Source organism: Cynocephalus volans, chromosome 1 (assembly GCF_027409185.1).
Source record: "Cynocephalus volans isolate mCynVol1 chromosome 1, mCynVol1.pri, whole genome shotgun sequence".
Classification (NCBI taxonomy): Eukaryota; Metazoa; Chordata; class Mammalia; order Dermoptera; family Cynocephalidae; genus Cynocephalus; species Cynocephalus volans.
In genome coordinates this window covers 289,733,559-289,754,904 of record NC_084460.1, presented here as the reverse complement: position 1 = coordinate 289,754,904, position 21,346 = coordinate 289,733,559, and the positions used below count along the sequence as shown (strand labels likewise).

General features: G+C 35.9%; 1 protein-coding gene across 4 annotated transcripts in view; it reads right to left on the bottom strand.

The window, feature by feature from the left end:
- RHBDD1 (rhomboid domain containing 1) overlaps nt 1-21,346 on the bottom strand; it is a 183,128-nt gene that overhangs the window by 49,505 nt on the left and 112,277 nt on the right. For all 4 annotated transcript variants that reach the window (XM_063075484.1, XM_063075503.1, XM_063075474.1 and 1 more), the window contains 2 exons: nt 20,153-20,209; nt 12,764-12,907 (listed from right to left, as the gene is read on the bottom strand). In XM_063075484.1, the coding sequence (XP_062931554.1) occupies nt 12,764-12,907; nt 20,153-20,209 (201 nt within the window). The remainder of the gene's footprint in view (nt 1-12,763; nt 12,908-20,152; nt 20,210-21,346) is intronic.

Genomic DNA, 21,346 nt, shown 5'->3' with positions numbered 1-21,346 from the left:
CAATCTAGCACCTTCCAGGGAGATACTGACTCCTAGACTCCTCACGGCTCAGCACAAGGAACCCAACCTACTTCATACTTGTATCCCCAGGGCAGGATGCTATCAACAGTAACCCAGGCCATAATTAATAGACATATACAGTGTGAGGGGATATTAAGCCTTTTGAATTCTCCAAGTCTGTTTCCTCATCGTTTAAAATCAACATGTCAAATATGATGACCTCTAAGGTTACCTTCAGTGCTAGCATATTGCAGTTCTACTTGAAAATGGTGTTGACTGTCTCACTTTCCATCATCTACTTTAGAAATAATTTATAATTACAAGGCACACAGTGATGTTATGATATATATATACATAAATTAAGCAAAGGATCACAGTAATACATCCCTTCCCAAGACTTAAATGGCAATTATTAGCTTAATGTGCTTAACAATGTCGCTTTTTATGAACACCAAAAGAGAAAACTCATAGTTGAAGATAAAATGTTAAGACATAGCCTTTCAAAATGCTATATACACTTTTGATGTGTACTTACAATGCTTAAAAAGGAATTAGAAAGGCTCAAATTAAAAGAGAATAACTTTTTACGCATTGAAAATATCAATTATTGTGTTCATAAAAGTCTGAAAAGCTTCAGCTCAAAAAAGAGGGTACTGTTTTCTTTTGTTTCATTTTTTAGTACATATTTATAGCATTAAAAACTTTATATCCCCAATTCAAAAATCCTCAGTTTCAAAAATCAATAAGAATGTAAGATCCATTGCAATTTTAAAGTACTGCCTGATATCTCTTTTCCAAATTAATGTATTTTTATAGAAACATTTGTCTGGGAAAAAATTTCTCTTTCATATTTGAAGGTTAGTTTTTCTGGACACAGAATTCTTGGCCGACAGTCTTTTTCCTTCAGGACTTTGAATATGTTATCCCATTCTCTTCTGGCCTGTAGGGTTTCTACTGAGAAATCCACTGAGAGATGTATTGGGACTCTGTTGAATGTTATGTGTTTCTTTTCTCTTGCTGCTTTCAGTATTCTTTGTCCTTGGTCTTTAATAATTGGATTATGATGTGTCTTGGGCTGTTCCTCTTTAGACTGAATTTGACAGAAATGGCAACAGTTTCTGAATCAGGCCTATAGAATAGTTTTCTCTAAATGGGGCCGGCCCGTGACTCACTCGGGAGAGTGCGGTGCTGATAGAATAGTTTTCTCTAATTAGATTTGATCTTTGAAACACTGAATACACACATCATTAACTTCTGAGATTAAAAATTGCATAAATAACTTGAGTACCCAAGTCACTATATTAATAAACTTCAGTTCTATAAATCTTTACATAATTTAGGGTATCACGGTAGCTGAAGTAGAGAATGTCATAGAGTAGTAAGTAAAACGATCACCTCACTTGAAGTCAAAAGTTTACATCTCTTTCCTAAATCTAATATATTGTTTAGCTGACTTGAAGTAGGTCACTTAAATCTCTTGTCACTCAGCAGAAAGAAGAGTATTTTTACCTTGATGGTAAAGAACAAGACTTACCCATTTCTGTAAGCTATGATGCTTAATAGCCTACAATGCTGACTACATACAAGAGGCTCAAATAAGAATTTGCTGTGTAACAGAATGAAAGATGATACTGAGCAACACAAGTGTGCAAGTAATACTTCTGAAACCATTAAGATTTGGTAGCCCAGAAATTAATCTCTGTGTGGTTGGGGGGAGGGGACACAGGTGTGTAGAATTAATTCATTAGTTTTGTTTATACTTTTATTGTTAAATCTACTCATTTGCATCTGAATAACGCCTTTCAATAAATGATGATTGTGGAGGTTGGTGCCAGAAGAAAAGATTATAAATTAATTCACATTTAACTCTTAATATCAATTTTCTAAACTTTAAATTTCATGTATCTCTCTCTCTCTCTCTCTCTCTCTAAAGCAATGGCCGGGCTACTGTTAATAATTTTAAATATGGAAATTAAGCAGAAGCCTGCTACTTCTGATAGAGACCTAAACAGAACTCTGGTCTCTTCACTTTATTATTTCTCTTCCTGGCTGGGATATTCCCACGTTGTTTCACAGATTGGAAAAAGTATGTACTTATATTTCCTTACATGCACAATTTCATATCTAGATACAATCTCGAATATCAAACTTATTCTCTGAAATGAATACCTTCAACATATAGAGTAGCAAGTAAGAACCAGTAATCTAAAGCAAGCATTGTTCCACGCTGAAATTGCTTTTAGACAATCCAGCAGATGGTACTTTTTTATTAAGTAGAAAGTTTTCCTGGGGGAAAACATACTAAATTACTTTTAAAAAAAAAGTTAAGTGGTCACACAGAATTAGCCATACATCTCTGTCCTGGCTGTAATGTCCCTGCTAAACAAGCAAAGCAGCAGTGAAAATTTGCATATGTTAAAAATTGCCCAGCTGCATTGTGCCTGCATTAGGCCAATGAAGGCTCATATAATCATGCAACTGAATAAGATACTACCATCTAGTGCGTGTATTTATTGATTTAGATTCTCCTTATATAGTTGTGTGAATTTATCTTCCAGAGATCTTTCATTTGTAAGCCCTGAGACCTATTTGTCAAACATTCACCAACATTCCTGACATTTTCCAATACCCCCATCGTTCTAGCTACACCCTCCCCCCTATAAACTCCCACGCAGTCCATTACCACAGAATAATGGATCTGGAAGGGACTTTGAAGAGTACCCAATTCAACTCTTTCATTATAGATAATAATAATAATAATAATAATATGAAGATCTGATCAGATTCAGTGACTCACACGTCAAGTAAAGTCAGTTAATGGATATGCTAGGACTAAAACTCGGGCCACTAAAGTTCCCAGCCTTTTCTCTTTGTACTACATCATCAAATATTAAAAGAATATGAACATAATTTATTCCTTTTTTTTTCAACAATTTCTACACAACTCTAAAGAAATAAGACAAATGCTACTTTTACATATCTTGATGTTATTACTTCAGTAAAAAAAAAAAGTACGTACAACTTAGTTAAATTCTCTTTTTGTTTTACTTAAAACATATCTCAATTGGCCCTATGAATACATGATCCTTACAAACAGGATTCAAAGATATCATTAAACGATCTGTAACAATGAAAGCACTAGATACTAATTCAGAACCTAAATTTTTTTTCCCCAATATGGCCTCCCTGGTAGTTTTACATCTAAAGATTCAGAGACAAAGCAGCAATCCGTTTCATTCTCAAGCCAAGACCTTTGTAGCATATTTCACCACAGTTTCACATATGGCTAACTAACAACCCCAACTGTACAGTGTAGGGGGGGGGGATGACAACTTTACTTGATTTTCACAAGATAATCAAAGTGTGATTGTGGCCATTTGCCTTTCAGAAGAGTCTAAGAAAAGAAGCACAAGTTACTCCACATGTCAGTAAGGATTTCCAGCTTTAACCAGTACACATGCTACAGGCTGGCAGATAGAAGTTGAAAAGGACAGAGCTTTTACCCAGCACCAGCTGAACTTGGTGGCAGGCTATTAAAAAAAAATAAATAAATAAAAGCACAAATTATATATAGAGGGAAGAGGGGGAGGGGGAGAAGGAAAAAATGCAATGAGCTAATGTTCCTAGTTGGCATCTGCCTTTGGACTCAAAGAAAGAGATGGCTCTTTTCCAAAATTTTTCTATTATTGTGATATCAGCTGCCTCTTGCACTCATTTATAAGAGCTGAGACTGCCAACAGAACAAGACAAGATTTCTGGTAATAGTAGTAAATGTGCAAGCTCTAGGAAATAACAGGGATTTCAATATTTCTTCTACAAATGCTACTTTGGTATTATTATTCCTGGCATGAGCTTTAGGACTTGTAATTACGGCCAGATACTATTAAGAAATATGGTAATAGCAAATTCTGAGGTTAAAAAGTTGCCACTTTGATTCTTTAATTTACCCTTACAATGTATCTAACTAAAGAACAGTTTGAAACTAATTGGTGCTGGACATTTCTTGCTGGACTGGCATGCTTTCTACCAAATGAATTTATGTTAGTCAGCCCTTTCAAAACTCAGTATTACTGGTTATTATTACTCTAACTCCTTAGTCTGAAAACTGGGAATTAAAAAGATAATTAAGTATTTACCCAGCCTTTTTAGAAGGAACTATATTTTCTATCTACTTTAGGAGGAAAAAATTCTTTTTTATTTAAAAATACATCTGGTAAATAAATTTGCAAGGAATGATATATTCAAGCCCCAATGAAAGATAAAGAATGCTCCCAGCTTCCACTTGGTATGTACAAAGTTGGAAAGAGCATCACTCCCATTATTACCATAATAAACATGAACGCTGGACAACCTGCAAATTAATAACTTTTCTTGAATACATCGAACAGTTGAGATAATAGGGCAACCAACTAAACTGAAATCTAAAACAGCACATGAGCACTTGCTTACCTGGGGCAGACTCTGTTGGACGCTAGTAAAAAGAATTTGGCCAAAATTGTTAACAGTAAATTGTAAAGGCTGAGAGCAAGCTGGCAAGAGAACCCAGAACCCCTGGGGGCTGTGATATAAAGGAATTCACACTTACTTTCAGGATCTTCTCAGGACCTCATCTAGTCCTCACAGAAGAGCCTGGTAAGAGTCCAGAGAAAGCTCCTTTGTCATTATGGTGCAGCCACTGCAGGAAAGGTGTGAAAGGCTGCCTAGATCCTTCTCCCCTATCCCCCTATGAAACAAAAGCCTTAAATGCCTGGAAGAACAGCAAAAACCACTGTTTCCCTTAGGGAACTGGTGAAAACCTATTGCAGCTTAAAGGAGAAAAAAGGAAAAAAACAAAACATAACCTCGAAACCTGGGGGAGTAGGAACACAGAAAAGGCCACACCACAACACCCAGGGACACAGTGACTGCCCAAGAGTAAGGCTTAATCAGGACACATTCCCACTTCCCCCCTACCACCAGACTAAAAAGCATAGAGCAACATGTAATGACAGTATACCCTGAGAGGGGGACAAGAGAGTGGAAAGAGGACCTGAAATCCAAGTTCAAGCAGACGCCGAGAAAAACCCTCTGGCAAGTCAGCCCCCATGCTAAAAGCAAGGTAGCAACAGAGGACTTTGAAGACTTTAGTGTATTGGGGTAACCACAGCAACAATATATATTCAATAGTACTCACATTCATTCTGTGCAATCCAAAAGTATTCAATAGAACAAGGAGACAATCAGTAGGGATATAGAAGACCGGCACAGCACTTAACAGTTAAGTTTATCTAATTAACATTTATAGAACACTCCACCCAACAATAGCAGAATACAAATTCTTTTCTGGTGCACATGACATTTTTACCAGGATGGACCATAATACATAACAACCAGGTGGCATTTATGTTGGGAATGCAAACCTGTTTCAATTTTGAAAATAAATTTAGTATGTTAATAGATTAAAGAAAAAAAATACATAATCATCTCAACAGATAAAGATTTTTTTAAAGTACAATTTACAATAGCACACCTCCCCCTCCAAAAAATATAAAATACTTAGGTATAAATCTAAGAAAATATATGAAGGATCTGTATGTTCAAAACTATAAAAGACTGGTCAAAGAAATCATATAAAACCTAAGTAAATGGAGAAAAATACCACATTCATGGGTTGAAAAACTTATATTGTGAAGATGTCAATTCTCCCCAAACTGATCTATAGAATCAAAATCCTAGCAGGACTTTTAGTAGACATCAACAAGCTTCTTCTAAAATGTATATTAAAAGAACAAACTTACAGGATTCACACTACCTGATCTCAAGACTGACTATAAAGCTAAAGAAATCAAACAGCATAGTATTGGTGAAGGGATTAATTTCCACACAGATCAACAGAAATGAATATGAGTCCAGAAATAGATTCACATAAATATAATCAATTTGACAAAGGTACGAAGGCAATTCAATGGAGAAATAATAGTCTTTTCAACAAATGACACCGAAATATTTGAAAGTCCACAGGCAAAAAATGAACCTTGATTTGTGCCTCACATCTTATATAAAAACCAACTCAAAATAGGTTATAGATCTAAATGTAAATTGTGAAACTATGAAACTACTAGAAGAAAACATAGAAGAAAATCTTCATGGTCTTGGGTCAGATGAAAAAAATTCTTAGATACAACACTAAAAGCTTGATCTATTTTAAAACATTGATAAATTAAAAACTTTTGTGCCACAAAAGATACTGTTAAGAGAATGGAAAGACAAGTCTATAGAAGGAGAAAATATCTGCAAATCATGAATCTGATAAGGTACTTGTATCAAGAATATAAAGAGTTCTCAAAACTCAATTATAAGAAAAACAATCTAATTAAAAAATAAGCAAAAGAATGGAACAGTCACTTCAGCAAAGACGATATACAGTTGGCAAATAAACACATGGAAAGGAACATCATTAGTCATTAGAGAAATGCAAATTGAAACTATGACCTGACACCATTAGGTACCTATTAGAACGGCTAAGATGAAAATTGAAAATACAAGTGCTCAGGAGGATCTGGAGCACCTGGAATTCTCATACAGTGTTGGCAGAAATGAAATATGACATAGCCACTTTGGAAAGCAGTTTGGCAGTTTCTTACAAAGTTAAACATACACGTACGACATGACACAATAAACACACTCCGAGTTATTTACCCAAGTGAAATGAAAACTCACGTTCATACAAATGCCTGTGTGTGCATTTTCAACTTGTTAAAGGATTACAAAAAAAAAAAAAAAACCTGTCGTATAACCATACAATAAAATATGACTCAATCATGAAAGGGAACAAATTATCAATACACTTAATAAACAGGGATGAAGCACAAATACACATTGTTAAGTGAAAAAAGTCAAACCCCACAAGCTAAGTATTTTATCTTTCCATTTGTATGACATTCTAGAAAAAAGCAAAGTTATGGTGATGAACGAACCAGTGCTTGTCAAGGATTAGGGGTCAGGGAGGGGGGTCGACTACAAAGGGAGAAAGAGAGGGAATTCTTTTTTGGTGTAATACAACTAAACTGTTCTTTGTCTTCACTGTTGTTGTGGATATACAACTCTAAGTTTTGCCAAAACTCACATAATTACACCACAAGAAGTAAATTTTACTATAAAGAAATGTATAAAGAGGTAAGTAAAAAAATAACAAGAAACCCAATGAAATAACTGGTAGTCTTACAAAGATCATCAAAGACTACGAAATCATTACTCAGAAGGTTGTTGGGAAACAGGATATTCACACCTCACATAGGGCATGCTATAGAGCAAAGAGGAAAATGTGCCTTTGCAAGAGAGAGACTTGTCAGGCACCACCCGAACCCAGTGATCAAACTTACCAGTATTAATGGGATGACCTGACATTGGGTATCTCCTGATACGATGCAATATGAAGAACACAGCATCACCTATGACATATTCTTGCTAAAAATGTTTAACCTGAATCTAAATAAGTCTACATATGTATGTGCCAATATACGAAAAAATACAAGAAATAGAGAAACAAGTTAAATAGCACCTTGAGGAAATAATCAGACAGAACAAAGCAGGGTGTGGTTTTTATACTAAAAGGAAATAACAATAAAATACAACTTTAGAACCTTGAAAAACTGCCTATAAAAGACACTATTTGAGGAAACTGGGAAATTTTATATTTGAACTATATGTTAGATGTTTTTAAGGAATCACTGCTAATTTTCTTGGGTATTACAAGGGTATTGTGGGTAAGTAGCAGAATGTCCCTTATTCTTATATACACACAGAAGCAAAGTAGCATGACATCTGCAAGCTACTTTCAAAGGGCTCAGACCAAACAATCTTCACGTCTCTCATTTCCTCTCTTTCTCTCTGTCTCCCTCCCCCTTCACACACACACACGTTCTACGCAAATTAATTTGGGAAATATGGCAAACTATGCTTCCTTGAAGATCCAACATGACACTGGTTTACTGACGATTCTAATTAGCTCTGCATTTAAGAAACCAATTTATTAAAAGAATGTTTTCCAAACCTGTTTGACCACAGAATTTTATTGTCAATGAATGTTTTAAACAGCATATGGAACTAGTTTCAAGAAAGCTGATCTAAAGATACTTCTTGAGTGCATTATACAGTAACAAACAATAGCAAAGGAAGTAGCTTTTTATTTATATTAATTTCAATTTCATTTTCCTTAAAACACTTTGTCTTATTAAGTATGAGATACCAAGGAGACATTGTCTAAGCTCTTTATTATTTTTTACTCTTTTTTTCTGTGGGAAAATATTTGGCTTGAGTTATTTTATAAAATTTTGATCATACAGTACATGCTATTTTGCACCTAACCTTTTTTCATTCAATAATAATGTTGTAATCATATTTTCACATCACTAAATTTTTCAAAAACATTATTTTTAATACATGCCTAATACTCCCATTTTACAACTAAACCATAACTGATTTAACCCTTGCTCACACTGTTATACAAATTTCAATCTACTTATATTTACATCATTATATCTAAATAACCTGTAAACAAATTTTTGACCATACCTCTACTATTTCCTCAGACTAGATTACTAGTCAAGGAACCCCTGAAGGTAAGCCTCTTCACTATACATTTCCAGTGTGTTTTCCAGGAAGGTCATACCAATTTGAATTCTCATCAGCAGCATATAGAATATACCTGTATCACTACCAACATTAAATGTGTTAAGATGAAAAAAACTAAGCAACTCTCTGATAAAATATAGCAAATTATTTTCAGATGCATACTGCTCATTTGTAAGTCTTTTTTTAAAAATTATATCTTCAAATTTTATTCCATTTTCCTAGTAGGGGTTAGTGTTAATTATTGCATTGTATGGCTTCTTTACATATTTATGTAAATGGGTTCTTTACATTTAATATTAATTCTTTGTCAATTTTTTTATTAGAAAATCTATTGCTCTTATCTTCTATAATTTTTTCATGGTTTTTCTGTTTAGAAAGTCTGTATTCAAAAATCAATAATTAACTATTTACCTGCATTTCTTCTTATGGTTTCTTAACTTTTTAGAATATTTATTAGTGTTTATATTTTATTTAATTAGTTTAGAATTTGAATATACATTGTGATCAAGATCTAATCTGATTTTTCCCCCCAAGCTACTTAATTTTTCCAACACAATTTATTCAATAAATAATATTTTAATAATATAAATTTTCCATTACATAAAAAAGTGACTAGATATGCTGATAGTGGAATACATTTACTGTAATACAGAATGCTAAACAATGTTTTAGATGTACCAAGTGGCCATTTGAGTGACAACTGTCAAGTAATATGTTGTGTTATACAAATATCAATCTCAGTGCTTTTGTGATTCTGTGAATGAGAAAAAGAATATGCTTTAAATTCTGAAAATACATCTGTAGAGAAAAGGGAAAAGGAGAAAAAAATCTACAACTGTTAAAATGAAAGGTGAGATAGTGAAAAGAATTCAGTACAAACTCTGGATCTCTTAGTCCTAGTAGTTTTATACTGTAAAGAACTTTAGAAATTAACTCCATACTCACAAAGTAGAAGCCAGATTTCTCCAGACCAAACAACTAGTTAGGCAGAGGTAGAAACTAAACCATTGTCTTCAAAACAGTCTCAGAAATATTTTTCTCACCAAGCAAATCTTGTACTCTCTGATGTATAAAAAACTTTTTTTAAAGTAAAAATAATTCTTTTCTTAACTTCACTGAAGTGTTTTAAGGATAAGATGATAAAATGTAAAAATAATTTAAAATAAAGGTAGTAGAAAATTTAAGTTATTTCTATTGCTATTTAGTATACTGTTCTCTAATTTTTTATAAAAAGTATATTTAAACAATAAGATTGAAATTTATAAAAAACACTATCAGATTATTTTCTGAAATTTCTAAAGGTAATATGTGTCTGATTTTTTTTTTTGGCCTGTTACTAAATACTTAAATAGCACTTATTTTTAAGCAGGAGAAAGTAACTTACAAGAGTACTTCAAAAAGTTTGTGGAAAAATATAATTGAAAGGTGATATGAATTTTTCCATGAGCTTTTTGAAGTGCCCTCGTACATTAACCTAATAATAAAGGTACCTTTATGAATGAAACAGTCTCAAAAATTTACTCTAACTTCTTTCTGATCCACAAAATACAAGACCCTTCCTCTATAGCTATTTTCAAGTCTCTAAAATTGCTCCAAAATCACCAGACCCATCAGAGGATGCTTTAACCTACAGATCTCCCATGCTCATATCGCTGAGAGAGACAAAGACCGAATTATTAAGGAAGTCATATTTTCTTTCTCTTTCTGAGTAGTTCTGCTACTATTAACTACCTGTATATCTACTGATGGGGCATATAAGAAACCTCTAGAGATAAAACCACAAAAACAGGCTTGTCTTCTTGCATTTCCTTTCTCTGACTACACTTAACATGAGAGATTTTCTACATCCCACATTCAGATATTCCGACTCACGTTACCTGATTTTACTTCTGACTTTTGATCACCTTTTCAACATTTGTGAAGCCCTGCTACTTTAGACTACACATTTTCTTAACAGAAGGTAATAATTGGATGTTTTCCCCCAAAATATAGGTCTGAATCTTTTCTATAATGCTGTATTCCTTGGTTCTTCAAACTTTATTTGAAATCAGTCTAGAAAGAGATGAAGATGAGCTGTACAAAGTCCATGCTTAGAAGCTTTGCCTGCCCTACCTGTCCCATAATATTTCATGTCTAGCCCAGTAGTGATTAAACCCTGTGTGCATAGGAATAACCATAAGAATTTGTTAAAATGTAGGTTCTGGGCTCTTCGCCCAAATTTTGGGATTCCATAGCTAAGGTGTGCTTCTAGTGATTGTGATGCTGGCAGTCCACTGACAGCATGTGATGTAGTGTTTTAAGAAAATGGCCCCAATTCTCCACCTCTCACTCTATCCACAACCTTTGGAATGTGACTTTGCTGTACCTCTAACAAAAGATGGAATCTATTTCCTGTCCCATGAACCTGAGCTGGTTTAGTAACCTAATGCAGTGGAACTGACACTGTGCCACCATAAGCCTTGCTTATTTCCACACTCTGGAGCTGTAATGCTGTGGCCTTGTGAATGAGTCTGGGCTAGCTTGCTGGATGAGGATTGAGGAATGGGCTACTCACCACCATGAGACAACAGTCAGATGGGCATGTAAATGAGGCCATTCTAGAGCAGCCAGCCCCCAGCTGACCATGGTAGACACCTGAGCTCACCAGCCAAGATCAAGTAAGCCTGGCCCAGCTGACCCAGGAATGCATAAGCAAGAATAAATGTTTAGTGTGTTAAGCCACAAGTTTTAGAGTGATTTGTTACACAGCGATAGATTACTAATACTCTTCACATGAGAAATACTGACATATCTTACTCTCCACTTCCCCTGCACTTTCATAATTTAGATTTCTTGTTCGGACTATTGTAATACAGTCTTCCAGCTTGTCTCCCCGCTTGCTGTCATCCCCCACCTCCATGCACACTGCTGCTGCTAAGACTGTATTACTTAAAGTCAGACACTGTGTTCTCATAATTTATGCATTCTCATCATCTAGCATTAGGCTTGGTACCCCACAAGTGCTCACTCCTTGTTTGCAGAATGACTGCGGCCAGAATCATAAAACACCTCTGATCGCATCACTATCCCATGCAGAACTCTATTGGTATTTACACCATATACTGAATCCATTTTCCAGTTGGCCTATTTAATTCTAGGATCTCTGATCAGGCCCCAGCCTAGCTTCCCACTCTTCTCCCCCTTCTTCTCTTAATGCTCTGCTCGACAAAGTGAGGGCTGGCTGAACATGCACACCCCTTACTACTGTGTCTGTGCTGATGCACTTCCACATCTCTGCAAACTCTACACATTCTTGAAGGCCCAACTCAAATATCACCTCCTGTGTGAAAACCTGACAGCTCTAGTTAAGAAAAAAGTGCACCCTGCCCCTGCCTCTAGCATTTGGCCTGGGCCTCTCTTAGGCATCTGATACTTATATTTATGGTTTTCTTGTATGTTTTAACAACCAGCAGGCATATGCCCAATGAGAGATGGTGAACTTTTTGAGAGCAGGTTCTATCTTTTTTCTCTCTCTGTTCCCTATTGTACCTAACATAGTACATGAAACACTGAATGAATAGACAATTTTTAGTCATTGCTAACAACAATAAAACAGTAATACCCAAACTCTTGAGCCAAACCCAGAACAAAGATGGCAGAACAAATACAGTGGTTCTCATATATCAGTTTGCTAAAGAGTCTTCTGGAAAGCCTGTTAAAAATACATATTCCTGGGCTCTTCCCCCAGAGAGATTGGTTCTTAGTTCATGTGATTTTGAGAGAGATTTGTGGGAAGTTTATGGGTTACATTTTGATATATAGAGACATAAAGCCTGCTTTGTAGATATGAATTCCAAAGTAAATCCCTTTTTTCATGTATCTAAGTTTTTTTTTTAAGTTTCATGACTTTAATGCCATAGCACTGAGTGCAGCAGACCTATAAAAAGAGCCACTTTAAAAATATGTACACAGTCTGGCACCTCATCAGCTTAGGTTGCTGGGAATATGGCATCACACCCCACTCTTTGTAATCACAATCTGCACACGTTTGTCATCTACATATCCTTTTTATAAACTATTTAAAGTTTAATTTGCTACAAACAGCCCTTTTTTCAGACCATCTCACCACATGAGGTATGCTTTAAATAACTGAAGGGTGCAAGACTCCTACCTCGGTCCCAGAGGCTGGCTCTCAGAGCTCTCTCCAGTTGTTCCTCTTCACTCAGTCCTGCTGTGTACATATCATAGTTCCTGGGTGCTTCTTCATAGTAACCTTGCCTGCCATATGGATAATGATCCTGATACCCGGAGTGGCCTATAGGCACAATAAAAAGGTTACAAGACACAGCCATGGACTGTTCTTTTGTTTCATACTTCCTATTTTGCATAAGCAAAGACAAGCAAAGAATTCATGTCATTAATTTTAGTGTAATAGTAATTCTCAAAATAAGAAAAAGTGACAAAGAATGCCTCCAGGAGGGTGGGCAATGTTTGTGTTGTCACTGCTGTATTTGCAGTATCCACCCAACATGAAGGGGCCTTTACATGCTAATAAAGAACAGAGATATTAATTTAGAAGGTAGTCAGAGGTACTGGGGAGAGGACAAGAAAGGGCTATTGATATCCAGAACAGATTCTTTCAGAGTAGAGCTATTCAACACTTGGAGTATTTTCAATGAAGTTCTGACTTGACTCAAGATAATAAATGGAAACAACTGATAAAGCCTTATGGTCTTGTGGCTCCTTATGATGAGACGTAGACCAATGTTTATTTAATACCCATACTAGAGAATTTCTGTGCTGGGTATCATATTTCAGACAGTAATGACAACGTTAAGATGTACAAGCCAACTTCTCTGTAATTATAATTCTATGTCAGAGATTGTAATATCTACTGATAGCATTTTTGAAAAATTGGTTGCTAGATAAGGTAAGAAAGTAGATAATCTGTTCATTAAATAATGATTTCAGTACCATAGATAGAGACCCCATTAATAAAGGTCAATAACAGAGCAAAGTTCGTTTTTGCAAAATATTTCCATCAATTTTTTCAGCCAATTTGAGTTTATGCCTTACATTTTCTTTAGTTGCCAACTGTTACAGAATTTGTTTGGAAGAGATTTTTTTCCCCCTACAGATTACCAATTTCACTATGGTGTGATGAGAGAGAAGTAACAGCTTGTTTAATGTTTTCCCTGCTTTCCTGTCATTATCATACACTTTGAAGATGTATTTCAAATGTTTAATTAATGTGCTTTAGGTGTTGTTGAAGATTCCTCACCTTTACTATGATCTTGGTCATACAGCTCCATATCATCCAACATAGAACATGCCTGAGCAATAGCTTTAATAAGACTATGTATAGAGAAGACACAATCAAGCCAAAAAGAGAAACACTATAAGGCAGAAGTTGGTTAACTGAGATTTCATATTCAGAACTTTTCATAATTGGTCCTGAACCTATTTTAAAATTTACTTTTGTACTGGTTGTGAACAAAGTACTTTCCAAATATGCAAAATTAAAAAGAAAAGTTTATTTCCCATAAAAATTTTCAGCACTCTAGAAATCTTTATTTTCACATAAATACTAGAATGACAATAACACACACTAATCTAGTTTTAGCTGAAAATCTATATAATTGTGCGTATATAAATATTTGTCACCTAAAATACTTGTGTCTATTGATGATGTAGAATAGCTTTACTGAGATATAAATTGGCATATCATACAATTCACCAATTTAAAGTATATAACTCAGTGGTTTTTAATAAATTCATACAGTTGTACCATCACCACAATCAATTTTAGACATTTTCATAATCCCAAAAAAGAAATCCGTACGCTTTAGCTCACAGCTCTCAATCTCCCATCCCTCCTAGCTCTAAGTAAATGCTAATCTAATTTCTGTCTCTATAGATATGCCCATTCTGGACAATTCATATAAACAGAGTCATAGAGTACATGGTGTTTTGTGTCTGGCTCATTTCACTTAGTGTAATGTTTTCAAGGTTCATCAGTGTTGTGACCTGTATCAGTATTTCATTCCTTTTCATGGTCAAATAATATTCCATTGTATGGATATTCCACATTTTGTTTATCCTCACATCAGTTGATGGACATGTGGGTTATTTCCACCTTTTCTCTGTTATGAATAATGTTGCTATAAATATTTGTACTCAAGTTTTTATGTGGACATATGTTTTCATTACTCTTGAGTATATACCAAGGAGTATGGTCCTGGTTAACAAGATAATTCGATTTAACCGTTTGAAGAATGCCAGGATGTCTTCCAAAGTGGTTGCACCACTTTACATTCCTACAAGCAGTGTATGAGGTTCCAATTTCTCCACATCCTCACTAACATTTGCTATTATCTGTCTTTTTAATTATAGCCTTCCTAGTGGGTATAAAGTGGTATTTCACTGTGATTTTGATGACTACTGATGTTGAACATCTTTTTATGTGCCTATTGGCCATTCATATATCTTCTTTGGAGAAATGACTATTCAGATCCTTTGCCCATTTTTACTGATTATTACATTACTCTTCGTGCTTGGTTCTTTTTACTGAATGTCCTTGAAAGTAACAAAAATGAATGATTTAAATAAACATTAAATAAAATTGTTCAGGATTTGGGGGGCTAATTCTGAAAAGCCTTGCTCCTAATGCAGTAAAAATTAGTGAGGATTTACTAAATACCTCCAATAACCCAACTTCCATATTCTCTCTCATGTGTTTCCCATGTCAAAATATTAACATTATTGATATTTAAAACAGGAGAAAGAGGTAAATTTTCTAAATCCTCACAATGGTTTAGGAACAAAATGAGATCTGGATACAATTTTAAATATGGATATTCCTTCTCTCCTCTGCCCAATAGAAGCATCAGAAAAATTCAGCCCCCACTGCTGTGTCAGAGAACATTCACCAGGAAGTTTCATATCCTGGGAGTAAAGAAGACTGTATCAGTGTTACAATTCTTGCTTTCTATATTCCTCACCAAAAAAGACCTTTAATACAAGGGCAAATGGTCAAAACACAATTAATATATCCACAAAGAACAAAAGAAAGGGGCAACCATTCTAAAACACTAATGAAATATTTATGGCTAAGTCACTGAATACCATGGGATGCTTCAGCAATCTCTGAATACAGGGACTGTCCAATTCCCTAAGAGTGCCAATTATTTTACTGCAACACAAAAAGCATATTGGATAATTTCCCATATGGCTCATTATCACTTTCAAACCCTTGTGTAAAGTCATTCTGTTATGAAGGGTCTCAGCAGCATTTCTACCTATCTACCCCCCAAAAGTGCTCAGCTATTTCAATATCCAAAATAACCCAAAGTCTCTGAATACTCATCTATACAAATACTACAAATATCTGTAGCGTTTTAATTGCCAGGTACATTAGCAGTGATGAGACAACATTTCTTGATATAGAAAAACATTTTTCTTGTTATTTCTTATTTAAGAACAATCTAACAGTGCTTTAATGAAATAAAGTTGACAACTCTAAACATCTGAATATTATAAAACCTAATTTGGTACTTGTCAGACAAAACATGAGGAGAGAGAGTTGGTGCCTTAAGTCAAAAAGACTAGTGTAGTTAAATGTTCTATATCATCAATCATAAATCATCAAGACCAAAAATCCCATCAATATCTATTAAAATGAGAACAGGTCTCCTAGGACCATAAATTTTCTACAGCTGTTCTGCCAGCCAATCAGATGTTTTTAAATCTTCATAATAAACATTCCTGGACAAATGTAATAATCAAACACTAAAGATAATAAGTTTAAATTATATCCTACAATGTCTTTTTTAGCTGTAAACTTTGGCTCTGTAGTAGAAATTCTGGTTATCATTATTCTATTAACGACTCCATCTGTTCCTTATACACATACCAGGATTTCATGGCAAAGGAGATCAAGAAACACCACCAAGATTAGAAAAATTGGTAACAGCTTTTTAAACATTCATGAGACTCTCTGACCTATAAAGACTTTTCCAGCTAAGGACAGCCATATAAGAATAAATCATTACTTGTAACAGATACATATGCTCTCATAAAAGTTCCCTAGATGACCATTACCATGACCACCTGGCATTATGTAGCTCTGCCTCTGAAGAAATCTAATCACTTCAGAGGAAAGAATATAAATATGGTAATCTTATAAAGGATAAGAAAGGTAAAAGGGGCTTTTATTTTTGCCTTTACTTCTTGGGTCTGTGTGTCAGCTGTGCCTATGACTCTTCCATATGAAGGAGGAAAGGAGCAGGTTTCCCTTTTTTTCTTTTTTTTTAAATAGAGTACAAAAGGAAAGAAGGAGAGAAAGGAGAGAGAGAAAAAGAAAGAAAGAAAACAAAATGAAAAAAGAAAGAAAAAAAAGGGAAAAGGTAGTGAGTACAACTGCCCTATTTTGTAAGGTTAAATTGGCAGAGTGCCCATCTTCTGTACTTGTAAAATAGAAAAAGCAGGGGCTAGAAAGTAGGGACTTGCATTTTTGTCATAGTTCTACAACTACCTGTGTGACTTTAGTCAAATTGCTTAGCTTTTCTAAGCCTCAACTTCCCAGCTGTCAGGCAGATGTTAGGACTAGGTAATCTATGATAGCTTAAGCCGTATCTATGCACCAGTATATTCTTACTACTATCTTTGCCAGGAAGAACATTACTATTTCTTTGGGGAATTTTAAAAACTGAACCAGAAGAGAAGCTCTGTTTCCTCCAATAACTTCAAGCTGTTAGATGCATCCCCTGCCTCATGAAGAGAATAAAGTCAGAGGGAAGAAAGAAACCACAGTGGGAGATACTCAAAGAATCACGATGGTCTTCCTGTCCAAGCCGGCTCTTCCTGGCCATGTAAGTCAGTAAAACTTCTCCTATACTTAGGTCAGTGTCAACTGGTCTCTATAAGCAACAACTAAAAGGACCCCGTGCTCTTCCAAACTTATTAGTTTTGTCCATAACTACTTATCACACCTTCTCTCTTCAAGTGAGTCTACAGGTAGGAGCAGGTGAGCTGGCATTGTACAACAACCGTCCCTCTGCACCAAGACCAAGTTTCTAGGATTTTAAGCATCAGCAGAGGGAGAGGCTCAAAGTGAAGCCTCTTCTTGGGACAGTGATAGCATTCACTTCTGTGGTCCCCAATCTGAGGGAACCCCAATCATGTAAGGTTTTTGGGTTTTTGAAAAAATTTTAAAGTCGAAGTCCCTGCCTCTACCCCCATTATGATTTCACGGATCTGGGGTAAATTCAAAGCATGGATATGTTGCAGAAGCTCCTCAGGTGATTCACATACACAGCCAGGATTGATAATCACAATCCAAGACTTCAGAACTACATAGAAAACACAGCTTGAATGTAACTCTAATAGTATCACTCTATTGATTACATCCTTCATCAGCTCACCAGGACGTTCTGGATAATCCCAAATAGGCCTTTTCAAGTACTGTTTCCTTTCCCTGGAAGGCCCTTTCCTCCTGTTGCTTTCCTTGACTTCTATTCACCCATCAAAACCCAGCACTCCACTTCCTCTGGATAACCTCCTTCAACGCAACCCCACTTGCCCCTCCCAGACTAAGCACTGAATCCACTACATTAATATTGCTGGACTGGACTTCTACGTCTGTGATGAATGAGCAACTAGGACTGGACTAGCCCTCCCACCAAAATCAAATAGAACACTGGAGAAAATATATGAAACAACTATTTTCAGACACCGTATAATAGATAGTACGGGATTTTCAGCCTTGAGAGAAAGGAAATAAAGAAAATGAGCCTGGAGGCACTTTCTAGACTGTGGTACAGGGAAGAGGAACAGGAGCAGAGCACAGCAGACTCTCCCCGAGATGAAAAGTCACAGAGGAAAGCTGGGGGTGGAGACTGACTAGACGGAGGCACAGTAATAGCTCAACAAATCTAGCACTATTAGCAATCTTCCCATTATTCTGTGCCACCCCACACCATGGTTCAGTATCCTATTTTCCACTCCCGGATTAGTCCTACTGGTTTCTATTTTTCATCTTTTCAAATATGTGGTGCCTACATTCCCACTCCTAGTTTATAAGCTCACTGAGACTGGGACTGCAGCTCGTTTTTTTCTCTCTCGCAATGGCTAGTCTTGCACTCTGCACAATGTGACCACTCACAAAATGCTACTAGGTAAACCAGTCTGCGGCTAAGAACAATCTATGAGAAAATAAAGCAAAAGCAATATTATTATTTTGCTTTAAATAATAATATATAAATGATTCTTAACAATAATTCTTTGTTCCTATATTATTTAAGCCAGGAGTCAGAAAACTACAATTCCAAGTCTAAGTCCAACCCACTGCTTATTTTTGTAAATAAGATTTCACTGGAGCACAGCTATACCTATTTGTTTATGAATTATCTATGGCTGCTTTCATGCTGCAAGGACAGGTTGACTAGTTGCAACAGACACCATATGGCCAATATAGCCCTTAGAGCTGAGAACATTACCTATTTGGCTCATTATAGAAAAAGCTGCTGATCCTAGATTTCAGCTGTAGTGGTTCTCAATTGACATGAATATCAAAGTGTCTTAGTCCATTTGGGCTGCTATAACAAATAACTGTAGACTGGGTGGTTTCAACAACAAACATTTATTTCTCATAGTGCTGGAGGCTAGAAGTCTGAGATCAGGGTGTCAGCATGGTCAGTTCTGGCAAGGGCCCTCTTCTGGGTTGTAGATGGCCAACTTCTTATATCCTCCCATGGCAGAAAGGGGGCTAGAGAGCTCTCTGGGATTCCTTTTATAAAAGCCATAATCCCATTCATAAGGGCTCTACCTTCATGACCTAATTTCTTCCCGAAGGCCCCACCACCTAAAGCCATCACATTGGAGTTTAGAATTTCAACATTTTGTACGCTGCATTAAAACACTCAGTGGTTCCACAGGCTATGGCTTCTTTAACACCTGTCTGCTGGTACTGGTATAGGATACCACTGGTATAGGATCCCATGGCCACCCCAGGCTGGAATGCAAAGGCTTTATCCTAAAATAGGTCTTATGCTTTTAACATTAAGTCCTTTCTACCTAGTTACACAGACATCTAGAAAAATACATTTACCTCTTTAAGTCACATGGTATTTATTAGAGGAATGGCTATTTTAGCATCTTAGGGTAAGCATGAATCTTCCTAAGTATGTATGTGGGGTGGACTGTGAAGAATCACATACCTGATACAATTTCAAACACTCTGCCAGCAGTAAAGTCTTAGGCTGAGAATCAAGGGACCTGGGTCTAGTATAAATCTTATCATGCATGAGAGACCTCACACCAATCACATAATATTTTCATACCAGAGTTACCTCCTTCCCTGGCCTTCCCTACCAATCCACCCAAACATTCTCCCTGGTTTACCTCTTCATCTAGCTTCCAGGCATGTTAGAGGCACAACTACGTAACACATGAACTATTCTACTATAGCATAAACTAGTATTATCTTAAAGTAGCTCCATAGTGGCAAATACTATAATTTTAAAAATAAGTTAAAATTTATTAAATGAAACAATATACTTACCTGAACTATTAAAGTAGTACTGCTGTCCTGGGTAACCAATACTGGAAGAAAAAATGCCTAAACATGAAAGAAACCAACATTTTAATGGTAGCTACAAGACCTTAACTGCTAATCTTTCCAACAATTAGGAGGTTCTTTGTGACAAAGACCAGAGTCATTTCAAATGATTTCTAAACAATTTTTAAAATAAACTCTTTTTTGTTTCGAAACCTACAGAGAACAAAATGGGGGGCGGAGGGGGGGAGACAATGAAACCCTAACTTACACTCACTGAAGTTCCTTAAAAGTTCCTGTTGACATAACCTCTCAAGGTACCAAGCTTGGGCTTTGATGCCTCTGTACAAATGGAGATGCTCTGGATTAAAGCCGGAACCTTCCCCCAATAAGGGTGTTGGGAGAGCCATGCTCCCTGCCCTTCTTAAGGGGCTTTTTTCTTGTCCCTATGAAAGGCAGTAGGACTGTTGCTTTGGCACTGCTGAATGAATGGAGACCGGAATGAGTGACGGGCAAACCCTTAGCGTGACCCTCCTCTTCTAGGGGGTATCAGACAGCAGCCTCCATGGGCTCGGTCATTTTCCACAGGATTCCTGTGTCACTTCAGTTCTCAGCTCACTCAAGAGTCTCTCTCCGGCTTTGCCAGAAAAAAGGCAGAGAGTTTACAGGCACATCGCACTGAATATTTTTTAAAATATTTTCTATTTTTTGTATTTAATTTTCTACCATATTACTTCAAAAATAGAGTGACATAAAAATAAGTCTCCACACAACACAGGCAATATTTTAAGGAGGAAAACTAAGAATTTAAATGTTTTAATTGTGGGGGAAAACTTTTTAAAAATTAAACAAAGCACTTGCCTAAATTTCATAATATGTTGACGTAAAGCTTTACTAATAACCACTTAATCTTGAGACACAAAGAAAAATGAAACAAAACATTAAACTCCCAAGAATCATTTCTATTCCCTTATCAGTACTCATCACTAGATTTCCATAATTAAATTGTATTGAAAATATAAAACTGGACATTTTTAATAAATGAAATGCCTGCTGCCTCCTCTTGGTACACACACACTAGAAACACAGTAATAAGCCAATGTGAGAAAACAGAAATCTGCTTCGATGTAACACAGACTGTAACAATCATCCAAAAGTGAACACAACCTGCTAATAAAGTCAACAGTGTAGTGCCTGGAA